Genomic DNA, 22,618 nt, shown 5'->3' with positions numbered 1-22,618 from the left:
TGGCCGTCTCTGCCGCGGCTACGGCCTGGGCGGACGGTGCGCCTTGCGCAGGCGCGAAGCCTAGACCTCGCTGCAGCCCCCCCATCGCCTCCGGGAGTCGCACCCAGGGAGTTCGCCTGCTGGCGCGTCAGTGCTCTCCCCCTCGTCTGCCCTCCCCGGTCCCCCCAGCACCCTACGCACCCCGATGGCGGAGTTGCGGCCTAGCGGCGCCCCCGGCCCCACCGCGCCCCCGGCCCCTGGCCCAACAGCCCCTACGGCCTTCGCCTCGCTCTTCCCCCCGGGACTGCACGCCATCTACGGAGAGTGCCGCCGCCTTTACCCAGACCAGCCGAACCCGCTCCAGGTTACCGCTATCGTCAAGTACTGGTATGCCTTGGGCCGCGGGGAGACGGACAGGGGCGGGCTGAGAAGGGTTAAAGCGCTGGGACGAAGTAATTTGTGCGGGAATAGGAGGGGGAAGGAGAATGGTTAAAGCACTTGGAAGAAGGGCTTTCTGCTGCTAGGGAAGAAGTTAAGGCTCAAGTTAGGAATGGGGACAAAGGGGTTAAAGAAGCCTGTGGGTAGCGAAGGGTTAGCGAGGGAAGAGGGGAATGAAGGGTTAACTGGGATTAGGAGAATAGAGTGAATTGGGGGTGTGGGTAGGAGCGGCGGGGGGAACGATAGGAGAGAAGGAACTGTAAACGTGGTGAAAGGAGGGGGCGCCTGTAGGGGGTCATTAGTGGGCGAGGGGAAGCCGGGGTGGGGGGGGGCGGCGGCTGAAGTGGGATGGGGGAGGCGAGGCGGGGCCTGGGGAGCATCTGAGAAGGCTTTGGAGCCGCGCGGCTGGAGGAGCTCAGAGGGCACGAGACTGCACAGGGTAGTGGCGGGTGTGGGTCTGTGGGTTAGGAGGGGAGCAAGTTGTGAGCGTTGTGCTTGTGAAGGGATAAGGAGGAGGTCTCTTTTTGATACCTTCCCGATGAGCTCAGACGTTCATATCAGTGCAGTGCTTTTGCGTTTGAAGTTTGGCGGAGCAATTTTTCCTGATAAACTTTCTGCTTACTCTGCACAGTTCTGTTTCTCCATGCAGAGCTTCTTCTGGCTCCGCAGCTGCTTTGCTTTAGGTCACTGGCTAGAACAGAGGCAGACAGGGTCAGGGAGATCCATGGTTTGGCTCAGAATTGAAGGAGACTGCAGTAAATGATGAAGACCTGGGACTTGGACACGAAGGATCCTGCAGTGAGATGTTAAGAGGAGCTTGGTGGTCCAGAGCTTCCAGATTTAGGCAGCAGTTCCTCAGGGAAGCTGAGGGTAATGCTCAAGTAGCTCTGTTAAGATCAGACCTGTGTACAGATGGGCTGCCCCTGGGGAGGGAATGGTCTTTTCTAGTTTCCCATTTCTTTTGCAACTTGTCTCTTCCTGTCCCCTCTTGGCAAAACAAGTGTTATAGGGACTCTTCTTCATAGTCTTTCTGGACCAAAAGTTGACTGAGAATTAATTGAATCTGTCCAAAGCCACATTCGTGCAGGCACTGTATTAGATGAGCCCCTTCATTGACTCCTGAAAGACTGTTCAGGCAGCTGCTTGGGGTGTGGCCAAAGGGGAGGTACACTCAAAGGGGGAAGTGAATAGAGTGATGTCTTTGCTGGTTACCTTTCCCTTTAAGAGTGAGTCTCTTTCCTCTGTGACAACCTCTTTCTTCTTCTGGAGATGGCAGAAGCTAGGCTGTGTAGGGCTGAGGCCAGCTCCCTGCGTCCATGGGAGGATGTGAAGAGGCTGACAGTGTGAAGGGCCTGGGGAGCAGCCACCTGCTCCTTAGGGAGAGCCACGAGAGCAGCCTGCCTCTGTCTGGTAGCCAGGAGGAGGTGTGGCCAGTGGTACAGTTGTCTCTGGCAGGCACACTGTTCTTTGGTTGAGAGGAGTTTTTGAAGAGAGCTTCTGAGTACAAAGCAGCTCTTGATAACTTAATCACCCATATTTAAATATATTGTACCACTATATTTAAATATGTATAGTGATGGACTGTATTGGGATGTGTCATGAGAAAAAGGGGACCTGCCACTGCCATGCTGTTTGTTCAGGCCTCATTTGAGTATAAGGAGAAATCCCTACTCAGACTTGGGCAACTGTTTTTATGTCACCCAAGTGGCCATGAAGGATAGAGTTGTGTGTAAAAGGTATTGAACAGGTGCAAATGACTAAGACTGGTTTGGGAACCCTTTATTTTCCACCCATCCCCCCAGGAACCTTTCTTTTTTCATCTTGTTGCAAGTTTCTTAACCAGGCCAGGACTTATCTTAAAAGATGGGCCAGCATCTAATGATGAATAAAAAGGATTGTATAGCACTTTGTGGAATTAGAAATGCTGCCTAGATGCAGAAGTATATGAGAGGGAACAGCTCAGTGACTGGTTCTTTCTAAGATTCGGAGGGGGTTGCATAATTAAGATCCTGAAAGTAATTTACTGATAACCCTCACAATTGGGATCCCACAGTCCCTCTTCAATTTTCATAGCAGGATGGCTGACTGAGGCTGCCTCAGTTTGGCTGTGGCCCAGGGTACCTTGGGATTCTTTTTCTTGTGACAGAAGGGTGGCTCTTTGACTAGTGGTCCCTAGCCAACAGGGACATCCTGGTTGAAAGCTGAGACATGAGTGATCAGGGAGCTGAAGTAGAACCAGTGCCCTAGGGCCACTCCACTCTGGCAACCTCCCTGTGGAGTGAATGAAGTCAGGTGTTCAAGGACTTAAGTTGAGGCATGATCTGGGTCCTGGGATAACATCTTTTTCTAAGATGTATTTTCCACGTACTCATCTGCTTCCCATCAGGTCTCTGAGTGAGTATAACAGAACACTCTGCTTAGAGATGAGGCTGATTTTGTCTGACTCTTGGTCATTCTCTGCAGTTGGAGTTTTAAGGTAAAGCCTCTCTCTTTGATGAAATACCCTCTGGGAGACTTGGCCACAAAGAGGGCTGCCAGGGGTGTGGTAGATGGAGCATGGAAGAGTGGACGCAGTTTTGCCACTTGATGCTGGATGGACCTAGGCTGGAGGATGGGCAGATATGGAGCCTGTAATCATTCCCACCTGTTCCAGGGTCCTGCAGTTATCATGAGGTCCTTGCAGGGGTAGCCGACCTTTCTTTCCTCTTTTCCCCGACAAACTTTTCTAAATCTAACTGGTTGTGGAATTAGTCAGATGAGTTGGTGAAAGCAGAGTTAAGGAAAGACATGGAGATTTGTCCCTTTTCCTAATCCACTCAGTTGAGATTCTAAGCTATTTGTAGCGACTTTCTTACAAGTCCTATAAATAACTTAGCATTTCCTAGCAGAGAATAAGGATTTCTACAAAGGCAAATAACATCCTGGCAAAAGAGGGTGAAACCAGACCTACTGGTTTTAAATAGTGTTTGAATTGCATGGTACTGGCATGCTTGCTGGGATCACATACATGTAACATGTCTTTTATTTGGTTGTTGGCATTCCTTCAGCATATGATCCCAAATGCAAAGTGTACCCCATCCTTGTCCCAGGAGCAGACAAAGTTTTTGCAGTCTGTGGAACAGTCAGATGTCCAAGGCAGCTCAAGTGCAGTGTTTGTGGGCTAAATGCAGACTTCCTTCTGCTGATGGTTTCCATTTAGTCTTGTTTCTCAAGTCTACCAAGTTTCTCTATCCATTCTGAAGACAAGCAGGGTTTTTTTTTTAAAGAACACTAATTACTAAAGGGAACCCTTATTGAATTAAATCCTCAGAGTGAGCTAATGGCTGAATCTCTTCCTCAACTGCCTCTCTGTTGGAATTATGGGGGAAGTCTAATGTGGTTCTCAGAGGCCCCAAATCATTTAATGTTCCAGCTCTACCTTAGAGGCAGCTGTGTCCCAGGATCATCTTCCAGATGCAAGAGCTCATAGGGCTCTCAGCCTGGCTCCTGCTGCAGTTCTCTGCAGAGCTGAGCTAGCCTAAGTTTGGCCTTCGTCACTTGCATGATAAAAGACCAGCTTTGGTCTGGGGGGTGTGGGCTGGGGTCTGGAGGCATTGGGTCTGTTTAGAACAAACTGTAATTAACATAGGGCACAATATGGTCTTTCAGGAATTAGCTGTCTAAGAGGCAGGAGTGGAGCTGAGCCTCTGCTTCCAGTAACAATGCCCATTGGGGATGATCAGGATGGTCTTTCAACAGAGGCCAATTGATTGACTGATGCGCTTCTTGCCTTGAAGCTTGGCGTGTTTATAGGCACCATGGAAGAGAGATAATCCCTGCCAATCCCACTTGGGATTGGTAATTTGAAACAGGAGGAAGCCAAAGGGTCAACCAATCAGTCTGTTTTATTTCTTTTGTTTTTTTTTGAATTTTTGAATTTTTATTTATTTTTTTATACAGCAGGTTCTTATTAGTTATCCATTTTATACATATTAATAAGTCTTTTATTTCTGAAGGAGGTTCTACCTGTTGGAAATAGGGGAAGGGAGCCTCTTGTGCTTATGGAATTGGGCTGCCTCCAGCTGCCCATCCTTTGGTCTTATCCTGGAGATAAGACCTGTGTGGCCTCCCTTTAGTTATCTTTTACCCCAGGTTCCTCTAGGATGGGGCCTTTAGGTTTGTAAGGCAGAGCCCCTCAGCTTCACATTGTCTGCTTTCAGGCTCACACTGACACTCCTGTGTTTTGTCTTTTGCAGGTTGGGTGGCCCAGACCCCTTGGACTACGTTAGCATGTACAGGAATGTGGGGAGCCCTTCAGCCAACATCCCCGAGCACTGGCACTACATCAGCTTTGGCCTGAGTGATCTCTATGGCGACAACAGAGTCCATGAGTGAGTGTGTACACTTGCCCTTCCATCTCCCTATTCCTTAGCCTTGAGCCTTATTTCTGAGGTTTTCCTGAGCAGGGGTGATAGTGTCATAGTCCCTTGAGATTGGCATTTCTCACGTGGAACATCTGGGTTTCTGCCTTCTGCCTGTACCTCCTTGTGCCAAGGTGGTCCAGGTCATCACCTGAGCTCTGCTCATCTGGTGCAGGAAAGTGTTGGTGAGCAAGAGTTCCAAAACCATCAGGTTTTTCCAAGCTTTTTCTGATGTTTGAGCTCAAATGACAGGCAGCACAGCTATGACCCAGATCTTGGGTTGATTCCTCTAGGTCTACTTCCTTTTTTCCCCTCTAGCTTATTATGAAAAATTTTAAACAAGAAACAACGTTGAAAGAATTTTACAGTGAACACTCATGTACCACAACCTAGATTCTACCATTAACATTTTATTCTACTTGCTTTATCATGACTATATCCATCTCTATCCCTCTGTCGATCTTACCTACTTCCTTTTAACCTGCAGTTATCTGTGCTCAGATCAGCTGCAGTACATTTTTTTTTTTTTTTTGGTACATTTATTTATTTATTTATTTATTTCTGGCTGCATTGGGTCTTCGTTGCTGTCCGTGGGCTTTCTCTAGTTGCAGCACGCAGGGGCTACTCTTAGTTGCGGAGTGCGAGCTTCTCATTGCAGTGGCTTCTCTTGTTGCGGAGCCTGGGCTCTAGGCATGCTGGCTTCAGTAGTTGTGGCTCGTGGGCTCAGTAGTTGTGGCGCACAGGCTTAGTTGCTCCACTGCATATGGGATCTCCCCGGACCAGGGCTTGAACCTGTGTCCCCTGCATTGGCAGGTGGATTCTTAACCACCGCACCACCAGGGAAGTCCCTGCAGTACATTTTTTATCCTAGTCTTTCTTCCATTTGCTGCCCCGTAATACTTCTAATTCCTACCTGCCTCCCCTACTTGCCTCTATAATCACTGAATTTAAATACATTTTAATATTAAGTTAAACATTGTCAGTTGAAAAAATAGCAACAGTAATAATAAAAGCTAACAGTTAAGCATTGATTATGAGACAGGTACTCTTCTAATCACTTTATATATATATGTATTAACTAATTTTATTTTCACCACAACCCTAAAATACTGGTAGGTACTAATATTTGCCCCATTTTACAGTTGAGGAAAGTGAGACACAAAGAGATTCTATAATTTGCTTAAAGTCACACAGATTGGAAGTGGTGGAGCCAGGATTCTAACACAGGCAGTCTGGCTCCAGAGTCCGTACTCTTTTTTAAATAATTAATTAATTAATTAATTAAGGCTGCGTTGGGTTTTCATTGCTGGGTGTGGGCTTTCTCTAGTTGCAGTGAGCGGGGGCTACTCTTCGTTGTGGTGTGCAGGCTTCTCATTGTGGTGGCTTCTCTTGTTGAGGAGCACGGGCTCTAGGCACGTGGGCCTCAGTAGTTGTGGCGCGCAGGCTCAGTAGTTGTGGCACACGGGCTTAGTTGCTCTGTGGCATGTGGGATCTTCCCGGACCAGGGCTCGAACCCATGTCCCCTCCATTGGCAGGCGGATTCTTAACCACTGTGCCACCAGGGAAGTCCATGATTTCTCTTTCTATTATGTCCTTTTCTGTTTTTTGTTTTGCATACTCTCTTTTTTTTTTTTAATTTTATTTATTTATTTATTTATTTATTTATTTATTTATTTATTTATGGCTGTGTTGGGTCTTCGTTTCTGTGCGAGGGCTTTCTCCAGTTGCGGCAAGTGGGGGCCACTCTTCATCGCGGTGCGCGGGCCTCTCACTATCGTGGCCTCTCTTGTTACGGAGCACAGGCTCCAGACGCGCAGGCTCAGCAATTGTGGCTTACGGGCCTAGTTGCTCCGTGGCATGTGGGATCCTCCCAGACCAGGGCTCGAACCCGTGTCCCCTGCATTGGCAGGCAGATTCTCAACCACTGCGCCACGAGGGAAGCCCCATACTCTCTTTTTTTGCCTCTTATACCATCTTTTTGGTATCTTGGTGGTGGCTGCTTAGCGTGTGTAGACTGAAAGAGTAGCAGGGCTCTTCCTACCTTGCCTCAGCATTAAGAGGTTGATTCTGGAGATGATGATGCTATGATGAGGAAGAAGATGATAATAGTCTTTTTTTTTTTCCTTTGGCTTTGTTTTAGTTCTTACTATCTTTCATCATCGTGTCAAATGCTTTACAATCTTATCAGGTTCTTTTGTTATCTCTGTTTTATACATGAGGAAACTGAGTCCCTTGAGGGGTTAAATGAATTGTCTAAAGTCACACCTCTAGGCTGTAAAAGAGCTAGGATTGAATTGAGCTGGTCAGAGTCTGAGCTCTTAACCACTAGGCTATACCACCGCTCTGATCACAGGCCCAACCCAACTTCCTCTTTTCTCTTGTTAAGCTTGGAGGCCCAGACCCCATCTCCTCACTGATCACGTGTCAGGAGCAATTCCTGGGCCTGCCTTTATAGCCTTCAAACATATCCATTGCAATGTCAGCCGAAGGCTTTGGGAACAGGGAATTAATCTTGCCTGAATCAAGACCCAGCATTGCATTATTAATAATGGAGATAGAATAGCAAACAGATGCAGGGAGTAGAGGGACTATGCTGGACTTTAATTTATATTTTTAATAAGAACCTGCAGAGGATATTTAGTGCAGCTAGCCTGTACCTTTTTGTTGACAGATTTATTCCAGTTAAAAGAATACTGTTTTCTATGTGGCCTAAAGATTCTTACAGTCTACCTGCTTATGAGGTATGAGTCCAAGGCCCAAATGACATGAAGAACATAATTGAGGAAGTCCCATATTTCAGAAAGGGCAACCTCTGAATTTGAAAAAGGGCCTTTCTTTGTTTAGCAGTACCCTCATATATGTGTGTCATTTCTATGTGATAAAACACTTTGATATTCAGATGTCATTCATGACAATAGTGAGACCTCCATTTGGGCTTTCACCTCACCACCCGAGCCTAGTATTTTCTGGTATTAAAACCTGCCACTAGAAGGACATGGAAGGAATGTTCTTGGATATTTACCCAGTTCTGGTCTACGTTGCAGAAGTCAAAAGTACCTTTGTAATTGGCCTTGTGCTGGTGTGACTGGTCTCTTCTCGATCCTGGTAAGTTTCTTGAAGAAAAGTTTGCTTTTCCAAACATTTCATGTGGCGAGCCCTCTTTAAAACTGATTCATGGATTCTCATATAATTTAGGGCTTGAAACTGAGGTCAGAAAGTTGAGTGTTCTATCACCCAGCTTAAGTGCTAAGAGGTGTTGAATTGGAATTATGGCAAATGAATCTCTGGCAACATTCTCCTTACACTGCCTTTGACTTCTCATTCAGTGAAAAAAAGGGCAGAAGCCTTGGTTCATTTATCCAGCATTTATCAAGTGCTGAAGTCCTATTTTGTACTGGACACAGAGCACCATAATAGATGTCTTGGGGATAAGATGCCAAGACAAAATTCGTGTCATAAGGAGCACATGTTGTAGAGGGAGGATAAATGTAAAGAGATAGTTACAGTACTGGGTAAATAAATGCTGCAATCCATGATGTAGAACATGATCTGGGAGCACAGTGGAGCGAGTGACTTACAGTCAGGCTGCTGGATTGGAAGAAGCTCCAGGGAGGAAGTGAAGTTTGAGAGGAACCTTGTAGGAAGGGGCTGGGGTGAGATCTGCAGTCTGACACCTCTAGGGCACAAACATTCACTTTTGGAAAGGAGAGGAGCTTTCAAAATCTTCTAGCCCAGTATTTCCAAAATTTTTAGTGCTGCCTTCATAACCTTTGCCACTTGTAGTATATTACCTACTTTATGTTCTCTTTAAGTTAACCTCCCCTGATATAAATATATTTTTAAAAGTTAAATCACTACCATATATGGAAACCAATATCACTTGCCGTAATTTAAAGGTAGTTATGGAAGTAAACACAGTGATAACAAAGCTATATTATTAAATTCTAGCTTAATACAGTGGCCTGTCACAGAAGATTCTAAGCCTGAGGCCAGCTTTCTCTTTGTTCAAGAGATTAGTAAGTACGAGCGAGGTATTAAAAAAGACATGCTAACACCATATAGAACCTGGCCCTAGCTATGATTAAAATAATTGAAAGACAGTTGAGAAGGGAATTTTTTTTAAAGTATGATTCAGTATTATTTCTTGTCACAGACAAATGGGAAACACTGATCTAGTCCTTCTCCCTTAATTGTGCAGTTTAGAAAGTACAGTAGCCTGCCAAAGGCCATACAGCAAGTTAATGAGAGCAGCAGGGTCTCCTAACATCTAAAATGTTCTATGCTAGATAAACAACAAGGTCCTACTGTATAGCACAGGGAACTATATTCAATATCCTGTAATAAACCATAGTGGAAAAGAATATGAAAAAAGAACGTATATGTATAAAACTGAATCACTTTGCTGTATACCGGAAACTAACACAACAATGTAAATCAACTATACTTCAATTTTTAAAAAGTGTAAAAAATAAAAATAAAACGTTCTATGCTTTCTTTCAATGTACAGGGTATTGTTTGTCTTTAAGGTAATAATACAAGCAAGCTTTTTCTTTTTCTTTTTAGTTTTTACTATATTGCAGGTTAGTGCTAAGTTCTTTTTTTTTTTTAACACCTTTATTGGAGTATAATTGCTTTACAATGTTGTGTTAGTTTCTGCTGTGTAACAAAGTGAATCAGCTATACATATACATATATCCCCGTTTTTCCTCCCTCTTGTGTCTCCTTCCCACCCTCCCTATCCCATCCCTCTAGGTGGTCACAAACCACCGAGCTGATCTCCCTGTGCTATGCGGCTGCTTCCCACTAGCTATCTGTTTTACATTTGGTAGTGTATATATGTCCATACCACTCTCTCACTTCATCCCACCTTCCCCTTCCCCCTCCCTGTGTCCTCAAGTCCATTCTCTACATCTGCATCTTTATTCCTGTCCTGAGTGCTAAGTTCTTTATATAAAATTATCACTTTATATTATCCTCATAGTAATTCTATGACATAAGGAATTCTTATTACCTCTTGCTCATAGATAGAGAAATTTAGGCTTAGAGAACTTACTGCACAGGTGGTAAATTGACAATCAGTACTAGCGACCCCAAAGCCTATATTCTTAGCTACTGTTCTGTATTGCCTTTCCATTTTTTTATTTTTTTATTTTTTTTTATTTTTAATTTATGGCTGTGTTGGGTCTTCGTTTCTGTGCGAGGGCTTTCTCTAGTTGTGGCAAGTGGGGGCCACTCTTCATCGCTGTGTGCGGGCCTCTCACTATCGCGGCCTCTCTTGTTGCGGAGCACAGGCTCCAGACACGCAGGCTCAGTAGTTGTGGCTCACGGGCCCAGCTGCTCCGCGGCACGTGGGATCCTCCCAGACCAGGGCTCGAACCCGTGTCCCCTGCATTAGCAGGCAGATTCTCAACCACTGCGCCACCAGGGAAGCCCTTGCCTTTCCATTTTAATCAGTCAACAGCATTTATTAAATGCCTACTCTGTACTTCTTCCCATTAAGATCTTTCTTTATCCTCACAGCTTGTTGAGGACAGGGACAGGCAGAAGCCTAGGGGTCCCCTGCGTTTCTTCTTGCTCCTGGCAGGCTTGCTTCAGTGAGCAGAAGGGGAGCAGCCCCACCCTGGTAGCCTGGAGAGGGGAGAAGAGTAAGCTGACTGGATGAGCCCTGGTTTGGCCAGTTCCATCCAAGTTCTTTCCCTATTCACAGTCACTAAAGGAAATCGGACAAGAGAGCACTTGTTTGGATTAAAGGTTCTTAAGAGGCTGTTTCTAAAGTTGGAGAGATGGAACAAGTTGCAGTTCGGGGCAGCCACACGGGAGATCAGCGTGCTTTTCTAGGAACCCTAAGGCCACCGCCAACTGACTTCAGCAGCAGAGACTGTCCTGGTGCTCTTCCCCCCAGCTTGGGAGGTGTGAGACCGCTCAGCTTCAGCTGCCAAGTGCTTGTCGGAAGACTTCAGCTCTGGCCCTTCCCTTTGTGGCCAGGCAGCTGTGGACTGGAATGTGCGGGTTTGCAGAGCTGTGGAAGAGGGGGGCTTCAGCACCACTCTCCGTCAGGATTTCTGGCTGTCCCCGGTCCTGCCAGCAGCCCTGGCTAGACCCAAACTACAGGGGGCCTAACCAAGGCACAGGAGGCTGGCTAGTTGCAGAGTGTGTTTGTGATCTCAGGCAGACTTCCCTGGTGGGATTCCACTGCGCAGGTCATCTGCTGTGTGCGCCGGGCTGGTTCCAAAGACAGCCTTTGTGTGGTGTTGGCCTGCAGGCTGGCAGCTCCACAGGGTAGAGCCCACACCTCAACTCTACCTCCATGGTCGATCTGGGCTCTGCCCCACAAACGCTGGCCTCTTGGCAGGTATGTCCATGGAGTGTAGAGTTGTTCTTGCCCCCTTGGGGCGTGGAACTGCTGCTGACTGGCTCCCCATGGCTGCCTCTACTGGGCTGGTGGATAACCTCTTTTTCCCTTTGGGTTTCTCCCATCTGGGCTCTGCACTGAATGAGTTATTTATTAAAACACTGGATACAGATTAACTTTTCCACTTGTTGTTTTGTGTGGCCTTGGTCCCCTGCAGTTGGGAAATGCTAATTTGCCTTCCTCAAAGCTTGGTTGGCAGGAACTTTTTAACATGCCGTTTCATTCCCTGGGGTTTCCAGTGGAGATTCTGCCTTTGCCATAACACACCTGTCTGGGAGTGTGGTCTCTCCTCTAGTTGGCCTTTGCTTTCTTTCCAAAGTTCTCCGGAGACTGACAAGTGGAATTCCTCTCTAAGCCACCCATAGATGGCAGGTCCCAGCCCTCCCCCTAGCTGGGCACAGCAGGCCGAGGAAGAGCTTTGTAGGTTCACTGGAAGACAGGCCTCCCTGAAGCTTTGGTCCCTCCCTCTGTCTTTCATCTCAGAGGTGTTTAGTTTCAGGATGATTGTGTGAAATGGTGGTGCTCTCTGCTAAGGGCAGGGGACCTGGCCTACCTAGAAAGAGTGGGGCGCCCTTGGTCTTGGCCTGGGGTGGGAATAAGGGACAGCAGTGGGGATAGAGCTCCCCCTGAGGCTGAAACCACCACTCTGGGCTGGATTTCAGACCCCAGATCTCTGAATTTTGAAATGTTGAGAATTCCTTTTCTTTTGTAACCACAGGAAGACCTGAGGCATTGTGGGGTTCCTAGCAGATCTGTGTGGGTGTGTGGCTTCATCCTTTGTAAAGCATTTCATTTGCAGCATGGATTCTCTGTTCCTTCATGGTGTAGAGATGCTAAATTCTCCGATTCAAGGAGTCCTTCAGCAGTAAGGGGGCAGTTGGGAAGAGATTCCTTGAGCTGGCCCAGTCAAACTGACTTAAAAGTCTGAGAGGCCTGATTATTCAGGAGTGACTGCCAGGCTGTCAGCCTTGGGAGAGTTCCTCCTCTTCCTGCAGAGAGAGGCAGAAACTTGGAAGCCTTTATGGGTTTGATGTGATCAGCTCTCTCAGCCCCAGGATTCTTCCCTGCCAGCCCACCTTTTAGACTCCCATCTTTCACGCCACAACTTTTCCCATGCGTGCTGGTCCTCACACCTGCTGTGTTCTGGGTCTGGGTTTGCCAGCATCTCCTTTGCCCAGCATTCTGACTCAGAGGTCCTGACTCAGGACTTTGGCCTTTGGCTCCTAAATTCATTCCTCTGTCCTGCCTTTGAGGTCTCCCAGTCAACTACGTTTCCTGTTTCAGTAGCTCCGTTCCGATGTCTGGTCCTAAGAAGTGTGTGGAGAGGTCTTGTGCTCTCTGACCTGAGCCCCATGGGAATGGTCTCCTCACCCCTGCACATACTTTCAAAGCTCGCTGACCTGCTGCCGAGCTCTCCACAGAGCACCAGGCTGCGCGGCACACCCCACCAGCAGAGCTATATTGAGTCCCAGTACAGGCAGAACACTGGAGAAGGTGATGTGTTTGGGTGGGGGACAATGAGAAGTCATACCGAGCTTCTGTCCTTGAAAAAACCCAAGATCTGCTTGATAAGAGATGGCAGAGTCCCTGGGAAAGAAGGCGACAGTGAAGATTGGGGCTGGAAGCAACTTTAGGCTTTGCCTGACTTCTCTGACTTTGTGGCTGTCTCCCCTCACCCTGTGGTCCTCAGTGCTTCATTAAAACATGTAATAATACTTGCAAACTACTTGTAGCTCTTACTGTGTGCAAGGCACTATTCTAAGTGTTTGTTTTTTTTTAAAAATTAATTTATTTATTTTTGGCTGTGTTGGGTCTTCGTTTCTGTGCGAGGGCTTTCTCTAGTTGCGGCGAGGGGGGGGGCCACTCTTCATCGCAGTGCACGGGCCTCTCACCGTCGCGGCCTCTCTTGTTGCGGAGCACAGGCTCCAGACACGCAGGCTCAGTAGTTGTGGCTCACGGGCCCAGTTGCTCCACGGCATGTGGGATCTTCCCAGACCAGGGCTCAAACCCGTGTCCCCTGCATTGGCAGGCAGATTCTCAACCACTGCGCCACCAGGGAAGCCCTCTAAGTGTTTTATATAAATTCATTTCATCCTTACAACAGCTCCGTGGGGTAGATATTATTAATCTTATTTTACAAGGAAACTGAGGCACAGAGATGTTAAGGAAATAATCACCCAGCCAGGGAATGCTGGAGCTGGGCTATCAACCTGGGCAATCTGGCTCCAGCAGTCCTCACCCTTCCCTTCCTCTACCTGTGTGGGCGTGTGGAGGAAGGTCCCCCCTTGGACCTCTATTACTATCATGCGCCTCAGTTCAAAGGTATCTTGGATTAATGGAGTGTGAATAGTTAAGCAGGAAGAGCTTTGTAGGGGAAACGTTGAGCTGGGTGTTGAAGCAACTTTGTAGAGAAGAAAGAGTTCTGTCGGGTAACAGCAAGAGGGTAGGTGATAGGATCCTGTGTCAAATTCAAGTCAAGGCTTCTGCAGCCTTACTGTGGTCATTTTTAGGAAGTTGCCAGGAAAGTCTGCTCTTAAGAGCACAAAGGTGGTGCTTCTGGCTTGGATGTCAAGTTCACATGGTCATGCTTCCTGTGTGGTCAAGAATGTGCCCAGCATTCCCACAACCCAGAGCATATGTTGCCCAGAATGTGTGGACTATCTGATCATTCTCTCTGGGGAGGAAGTATAGAAATGAGGAACACTTCAAAGCTGGGAGTACCCATACCTTCTAGCTGAGGTGTCTGTAGGGCCAACATGGGAAGGATTTTTGTTCTGAAATAAAGTTGTCTTGTCACCCTGCAGAGTGACATAACCAGCAGAGGATATATTTTTCCTCTGTCCTTATATCAATGCAGATTGTCATATCATTTTTTAAAACATTTTAATTCCTGTACAGTGAGTCCCCTGCATATGAACGAGTTCCACTCCGAGAGCACATTCATAAGTCCAATTTGTTCGTAAGTCCAACAAAGTTAGCCTAGGTACCAAACTTTTACAGATAACACCAGACACGTGAACTAACTTACGTGATCAGACATGCAAACGCACGTTCGCATCTTAGAAAGTTCGCAACTTGAAGGTTCGTATGTAGGGGACTTACTGTAATGGTTTTTTAAAATTAATAGGCCTTATATTTTAGAGCAGTTTTAGGTTTATAGAAAATTGAACAGATAGCCCAAAGAGTTCTCATGTACCCTTTCTCTCCTCTGCTTATAGTTTCCCTTGTTACTAATTCCCTTGCATTAGTGGTATATTTGTTACAATTGATGATCCAGTATGGTACATTATTACTAGCTAATGCCTTCTAGTTTACATTATGGTTCACTCTTTTTGTTATATAGTTCTGTGTGTTTTGACAAATACATGTCCTGTATCCACCATTAGAGTATCATACAGAATAGTTTCACTGCCCTAAAAATGCCCTGTGCTTTTTATCCTTTCTTCCCTCCTCCCAGACCCTTGGCAACCACTGATTGTTTTACTGTCTCTTTAGTTTTGCCTTTTCTGAAATGTCATGTAGTTGGAATCATACAGTATATAGCCTTTTCAGGTTGACTTCTTTCGCTAAGCAATATGCATTTAAGGTTCCTCCATGTCTTTTTGTGGCTTGATAGCTTATTTCTTTTATCACTGAACAATATTCCATTGTGTGTATATACCATAGTTTATCCATTCACTTATTGAAGGATATCTTGATTGCTTCCAGCTTTTGGCGATTTTGAATAAAGCTGCCATAAACATTCATATGTGGGTTTTCTGTGGACATAAGTTTTCAACTCATTTGGGTAAAATTGCTGGATCACATGGTAAGACTATGTTTAGCTTTGTAAGAAACTACCAAACGGTCTTCCAAAGTGGCTGTACCATTTTGCATTCCCATCAGCAATGAGTAAGAATTTCTCTTATTCTGTGTCCTCACCAGCATTTGGTATTGTCAGTTTTTTGGATTTTAGCCATTCTAACAGGTGGAGTGATATCGCATTGTTGTATTAATTTGCAATTCCCCAGTGACGCATGATGTTGAGCATCTTTTCATATGCTTATCTGACATCTGTATCTCTTCTCCAGTGATATATCTTTGTTTTTGTTCTATCACCTCCTCCCCCTCCCCATTCTACCCCCTGAACACAAAACCCCTTTTTCTTACATCATGGGTTCAGACAGTGTTTTCTGGCATATCTTCCTTTTGGTCACTTCTCATTAAGTGAGTTAGTTCCCCTGAGTAGGTACGGGGTCCACGTCTGAATCCCTCCATGTCAGTGGGTTTTAACTGGGGCTGGCCCGTGTGTTCTGTACCTTCTTTTCCCTAGTGATGGTGTCTTTCATAAAGTCTGTAGCTGGTACTGGGTAGGCTGGTAGCCTACAACTTCAATCCCAAGGTTCAAGATTGATACGCCCTCCAGTACAGACACTACAAAGACTGGTGTGCAAACTTGTCCAACGCAGACCCTGGCAAGCTTAATCTTGTCTTAGATGAGAAATGAGTACATCAGGCTCCTTGAGGCCCCAGCCAGACCTCAAACTCTCTGTTTTAGCTGAACCAGCATCAAGAAGACTCTTTAAAGTCCAAAACTTTGCTGGCCTGTACTTTTCCTGTTCCATCCATTATTGTTGTCACTTTTTAGGTATAAAATTGCGTTTTTTCATTTACAAAGACAGACAGTTGAACCATTTTACCAAACATGTTGGAAATTAGAGAAGGAAGAAAAAAAATCATCCATAATCCTATCACCTTTTGTTTGCAATCCTACGTCTGCTCTCATGATGATTTCTGTAAACAGTTCATTGTGAGTGATGCTGTGCCCAGTGTATGCAGGGCTTCTGTCTTATGTGAGTTTCTCAGTTTGAGACTAACATCTTCCAAGGCTTCCCTAGTACTTGGCTCATGCTATTTTCTAAATTCAGCTGGCCCACGGCTGCTAGGATTTCCAGATTCTGAAAACAACACTTTTGCTTGGGATGATGGCTCCTACCCATTGTCATGTTGCATTAACTACATCCATTTCTTTTGCTGCTTGACTTCTCACGGAAGTGAAGAGCGGTTGAGGTAGTATACGTACCAACTGTGCTGGCCACCCACCTCTCAGTTACTACCTCCATCCTTTTAATGCAAATCGCCGTGCCTGGTGGTGATAGTCCTGAGAGTGTGTGTTGTTCCTGTTGTTGTTTGCCCCTTAGAAAGTTGATCAGTGATTAGATTTGGTGATCACTGTCACCTGGAAATTAACACCACAAGCCTCCTTGTCTCTCCCTTTCTTGGGTGTGTGGATACAGAAGACTGAGACTGGGCTTACGGAGTGCCCCATGTTCCTGGTACCCAAGTTATACAGAAGGTTCACAAGTATAAGCACAATTGCCAAGAGATAGGTAAGATCCTTCTCAGGTAATTGCCTGAAATAAATGAGCTACCATTTAGGACTTTTGAGGCTTTCTGCCATACATAGGAATCAAATAATATAATAATACTCTCTGTTTGCAGCAGGATCTGATCAGTGGATCTAGGAGAAAGGATGGCCTGCTGTCCTTTCCTGGCACTGGGTCTACCAGGTGATGGGTGGATACACTTGGTTCCCATCCAGCGTTAATCACTGGCCTGTCTTCTTCGTTTGGAGGGTCAGCCGTTCACTCATTACAGAGATAGTCATTATTGGGGTAGTTCTGGGCATGAGGTATGTAGTAATGAAAAGCATACTCCTGGTCTGGCCTGGTCTTCATGGAGCCTCCAGTCTTCTGGCTGAGGCGTCCTTGAGCAGGAAAAAACAGTGCAGGGAGGTGGGCTGGTTACAGCCTCAGAACCTTAGGTGTCACACGGAACCTCCCTGCCTCCTTTTCTGCAGTCTGTCCCTTGAGGCCTAGTGGGGGGCTCTTTGTGAGCAGGAGTCCTGAGGCTCACAAATGAGGCCAGGCCTATGTTTGGGGTTGGGCCATTTCCCCATTTGTAAGTGAGAACATGGGTTCATAGCAGCTGCTCAGAGGAATGTGGTTCACTGGACTCCAGGCCCTTAACTAGTAGGTTAGTATAAGCTGGTGGCCTTCAGAGGTCCTTTACCTTCCTACTCCCTCCCGTGTTACTCAGGCTTCTTGAATCCCCATCATAGAACCAGCTTTGCCATAATGAGGCCAGTCAAGATGTTTTTGTTTTTCAAGTGCTGACCTCCATGTGATGCCTGGAGGTGCTTGGAGCCTTGCCTCTGACCACCAGTTTCCCTTAGTCTGATCTCAGGCCTTTCAGCATGAGGTTAGGAGCTCAGGAGTCATGCCTGTGGGGAGGGGTAACTACTAGAGAATGGGGCCTGGCCCAGGCTGCCGGGCCCAGGCTGCCGGTCCCAGGGGAACAAGCTGGCTGGCTGCACTTTCTCCCTGTGATGGATCTGACTCCTAAATGCTTCTGAAAAGCTTGATTGGTTAGAGGACAAAACAGTGAAATCTGACAGACAACACCATGGCTTGCCCTAACCCCTTCTTCTTCCCGTTCTAGCTTTTTCAATATATCGGGTTGCAGACATGCTGGATTCCCGCCCTCCTGGAGCCAGTCTGGCAATTTTTCATTCCCGTAGCCAGGGGTTTTGCACAGAGAAAAGGCCCAGAAGGAAGGCAGTAGATGAGCAGGGAGCTCTTGGGGTTGGAGCTTTACAGGAGCGTTGCTAACATGGATCCCTTAGTTCTATGCCAGCTCTGTGGCTGGGGGCAGTGTCCACACCATGTCCCTCCTCTGCCATCCAGTGGCCTCCAGTCTCACTTTAGTAATAGCCAAAGGCCATTGCTGCCAAGATTCTTTGATCCACCTCATCCCCTGCTGCTCTCCTTCCTCACTGTGCTCCACCCACTCTAGTCTGCTGCTGTTCCTCCAAAGTGCCAGGCAGTCTCCTGCCTCAGGGCCTTTGCACCTGCTCTCCCCATGTCTAGAAAGCTCTATTCTCAGATAGCTTCATGCCTTACTCCCTCACCTCCTTAGGTCTTTCCTCAAATATCACCTTTTAGTGAGACCTTACCCGACCTCCTTATTTAGAATGGGAACCCTGAACCCCCCTCCATGAAGCACTATCACCTGCTTAATTTTTCTTTAAAGCACTTATGACCATTTACCTTATTTTACTTAGTTGGCTTGTTTGTTGTCTGTCTGCCCTCCTTCCCAATAGAATGTAAGCTCCCTTAGGGAAAGGATGTATACCAGCTTTATGCATTGTTTCCCCGGTGCATCAACAAATATTTGCTGAAGGAATGAATAAATGAAAAACCAAAAAAACCTTGCTTTGGGATTTCTCTGGCTGTTGGGAAAGCATTCTCACAGCAGAGGCAAAGAATTCTTCTGGCCCAGCACCAAGTCTGAGCGTTTAGCTCACTCGGGGATTTCTTCAGTTTGGACCCATGTACTTGTAATAGGGTTGATACTCCATGGGCATTTTCATAGGAGTCAGAGCCTTTCTCTGGGAGGAGGTGTGTGATTTTGGTAAAAATGTCGGAAGCTTGCTTTATCGGGGTGGGGGAGAACCCCCAGCACCTAGCACGGTGCTTGGTATATGATAAGCCCTTAATTGATTTCCTGAAGTGTTTAGTGCACATTACCTTTTAAATGCTGGGGCTATCATGGGAGCAAGACAGGCAAGATTTCTGTTTTCATTGATTTTACATTTTAATAGGAAAAACATGTAAAAATAAGTACAGTTTTAGATAGTGCAGGTGCCGTGTTGAAAATAAAGCAGAGATGATGTGCTGCAGATACCCAGGTAGAAGTAGGGGTTGAGGTGGGTGGAGAGGTTGCATTTAGCAGGTAATCAGTGATGGACTCCTTGAAGACACATTTGAACTGAGACTTCAATGACAAAGTGGCAGCCAGGGCTGTCACATCTTGCAACTCTAGGGGCACCGTTCATATTATTCAGTGCAATTTGCGCTCCCTGGAGTTGTACAGTGCTCTGTTCACCCAACCGTGTGAAGATTGTAGGCAGTGAAAATTGTTAGTTCAGAGGCCCTGAGGTAGGAAGGACCTTGAGGTGTTCAAGGAACAGAAAGAAGGCCAATATGCTTGGGGCTTGGTAAGAAGAGGACAGCGGAGCAAGATGAGGTTGGAGAGTTTGAAGACAATACAAAGAACGTGACATTCAACAAATTATCTGTTATCTGTTGACTGATGAGGGAAGCAAAGGGATGATATTATGGGGGCAGGAGTGGGGTTTTAGGAAACTTTTCTGGTAATTTGGGAACTCAACACTGGTGTGAAGGCAAGAGTACAGAGTTGAGTGATGGTTTTATTTCCCTAAAAAGGAAACAGCAAAGTGGCTCAAAGGAAATACCATTAAGATATTTGAGTCTAACTTTGGCAGTGACTAAGAGGAAAGCTCATTGCTTTTTAATACTGTCTTATCTTGTTTGTCATTGAACGTCTCAGCCTGATTATCTCTTTGGACAGAAATGGGAATATTATTATCATTTAGCATTTGCTCAGCTGTGACATGATGTGCCCATGTACAGAACACACAACAAGTACAATCCTTGCTCTTGGGGAACTGAGATGCTGAAAAAGATTTGTTTCTTCCCGTTACCCTCTTTCAGGTGTCTCGATCTGGGGTGGCCGACTTCCCAGAGTCCTGGAGGCTAGTGGGTGGACAGAAAGTCCTTGGGCAGAACGCCCTGGCTCTTGGGTCTGTAAGAAGCCCCAGGCTGTACACCTGTGTGCAGACAGCACCTCGCTTCCCAAATCAGACTGTGATCTTGCCGCCATTGGCCTAGCCTGTCTTTTTTTATTTTTTAAAAAAAGATCTTTGATTAGATGCTGCTTTAGCCCAAAGCCAAGAGTGGGGGCTGTCATAGTGATGCCAAGAAACTCAAGCACCAGGCTCTTCCTTGGCCCAGAATTCCTATAGAGCACGGGGCGCGCTTGGAATCCCTCTGGGGACTGACCTTTGGGTTCTTTGGTGGTGGATGGGAGTAGAGGAAAGAAGGTACAGTCGGTCTCCAGTAGGGGAGGGTGGTCAGCTTTCACCATTCTGCAGAGAAAGGGTCTGCTGCTCTTGGCTTGGTGCTTTTCTTAGATTCAGTTCTCAGTCTGGGAAGCTCTTTGCTCACTGAAACCCCAGGATAGAGTTAAGCCACCCTAAGTGTTGGGAGCCAGGTAGTTTGTTTAGCTGGGTTCTCAGCTAAATCAGTCCTGGGTGCTACTGTTTTTAAACTTGAGGAATGCTGTGGGAACATGGTACTTGGCTCCCAGCAAGGGATCTCAGGAAACATCTACTTGAGTAGGCAAATGCATTCCACGAGTCTGGTTGTAGTAGAAAGAGTATCTGCTACTCAGAGTTACAACTCAAAGGTGCCTGCCCTGCATTGTAGCCTCATCAGAATCCCAGCTCGGTGTGAGGGTGCAGAGTCTCAACTGATATGGTTTTTCTCTCTCTTTCTTTCTTTCTTTTTTTCCCTTCCTTTAAGATTGTGCAAAATTAATATAATATAGCTGGAAGTGTTTTAAAAATCTTAACTATCAGAATATTACCATATAAACATACTGGAAAAGAGTTTTACTAAGTTTTATTACCTCGAATAGTACTTGTGTAGTCACCAAACACCATTTCAAAACAGCTCATGAAGTATCAGTAATTGTGAATTGTTCAAAATAAAAACATAATCTTTGCAAATGTTTATTTTGTAATTGTTTACTGAATTCTGTTGTAATGGCTGTCACTCAAAGCATGGAAGCAGTCAGGAAGAATCTTGGGCCTGGTTTGAGGGATCCAAGGTCAGGAACTTGGGCAAAGCTGGAAGATCCAGGCAGCTCTTGAAGGACGGGGCTGATTAAGCTGCAGAGTCTAGAGGGTAGGGAAGCTAGAGGCATCTGCTGTTGTTCTCAGGGAGAAATGATGAGCAGGACTGCTTCTACTGAGCACTAAGCAAGGGAAGGATGAATACTGGCTTCTCTGTTTGGGTACTTGCTGGTGCTGGACACTGTGCCATCCATTAAAAGCCTCCCAACTGCCCTATGAAGCAAATATTCTTCGCCCAGTTTAATAGGTGAGGAGACTCCAGGGCACATGGAAATTAACTTGCCCAAGGGTCAGCTAGAAAGTGGTGGAGCTGGGCTTTGTGTCAGCTCAGGTGACCTCCACTGCCCGTATGCTTGCCTATGTCACTGGACTCTTCTCTAGCATCTTATTAGGACCCTAGGGTAGTACAATTTTATGCAATTTCTGCCCTAAGTCCACCCTGGGACCTCCAGAGAGTTCAAAGAGCCCAAGAGCCCAAGACTAAGAATCTCTTGTGTCTCCCTTCCTCACTTCCCAGCTTCCCTGCATTGCTGGGCCGGCTCACCACTCTGCCTAAGCCCTTCAGCTCATAACCTTGGGCTGGCATTTGCCCCCTTATCCCTTGCCCAGTATTCTAAGTCTTGTAAAACTTTGCCTCTTTTCTCAGATTTAGTCTAGTTAGTAAATATTTTAGTCTCACTCTGTTCCCTTGTTCAGCAAGCCTTCACTGAGCACTTCTTTGCCAGTCACTGGTGGTGCAAAAAGGGGCAAATCCAGTCCTAATGGGAGAGCTAGGAAGGCAGTTACAGTACAGCAAGGAGGGTCCTGTGATGGTGGTTTGCACAGGAGTAAGGAAGAGTGGTAGGTGCCCTATATTGGTCAGGGTCTCAACAAGAAAGAGTTTGGTACCTTCAAGGTAGGATAACTGGGGGAGGGTTTGTTTATAAAGGAAGGGCACCATAGAGGATAGTGCAGTAATGCAGGGCTGGTGGTTGGCTTGGCTGCTGCTCTCCTAGCGCTGAAGGGACCAGAGGAGGGAGTGAGATTTGAGAACCTAGAAGGAAAGAGTTGTGTAGAGTGTCCCTCCTCAGAGTGACCTTTAGGACTAACCTTCAGTCGAGGAGCATGGCCAGCCTTAGGTAGTCTCAAAGGGAGGGAGCCCTGGTCTCTCTCTCCTCCCTCCCTCAGATTTCCTTTAGGGCTTCCACTGGCTGAACCCAAGTGGAAGCCAGAAGGCTCAGAAGCCCCACAGAGGTCAGCCTTAAAGGGCAGAGAGCAATGTGGGTGTGTTGGTTTTCTATTGCTGCAATACAAATTACCACAAATTTAGTAGCTCAAAACAGCACACATAATCTCACATCTCCTCTGGGTCAGGGGTCCAGGTGTAGCTTAGCTGAGTGTTCTGCTTAGGGTCTCACAAGGCTGCAATTAGTGTCAGCTGGGCTGTGTTCTCATCTGAGGCTCCACTGGGGAAGTATTTAGTACTTCCAAACTCCCTCAGGTTATTGGCAGAATTTCTTTCCTTGCAAGAGTCCAGGAAAGTTCTTCAGAGCCAGCAATGGTGATAGCAACTGCTAGCAAGACATGGTCTTACATAATGTAACATAATCATGAGAGTGATATTCTGTCACCTAGCCACGTTCTGTTGGTTAA

At 46.4% G+C, this 22,618-nt stretch overlaps 1 protein-coding gene across 3 annotated transcripts in view; it reads left to right on the top strand.

Moving 5' to 3' along the window:
- SUFU (SUFU negative regulator of hedgehog signaling) overlaps positions 1-22,618 on the top strand; it is a 110,590-nt gene continuing 87,972 nt past the window's right edge. For all 3 annotated transcript variants that reach the window (XR_005016825.1, XM_036828765.1, XM_036828764.1), the window contains exons 1-2: positions 1-366; positions 4,653-4,787. Coding sequence is in view for 2 of the 3 variants with exons in the window: in XM_036828765.1 (XP_036684660.1) it covers positions 185-366; positions 4,653-4,787 (317 nt within the window). In the remaining variant the exon portion in view is untranslated. The remainder of the gene's footprint in view (positions 367-4,652; positions 4,788-22,618) is intronic.

The sequence above is a fragment of the Balaenoptera musculus genome, chromosome 16 (genome assembly GCF_009873245.2).
Source record: "Balaenoptera musculus isolate JJ_BM4_2016_0621 chromosome 16, mBalMus1.pri.v3, whole genome shotgun sequence".
In the NCBI taxonomy this organism is placed as follows: Eukaryota; Metazoa; Chordata; class Mammalia; order Artiodactyla; family Balaenopteridae; genus Balaenoptera; species Balaenoptera musculus.
The sequence above is the reverse complement of the archived record's forward strand: the minus strand, read 5'-3'. Positions and strand labels throughout refer to the sequence as shown.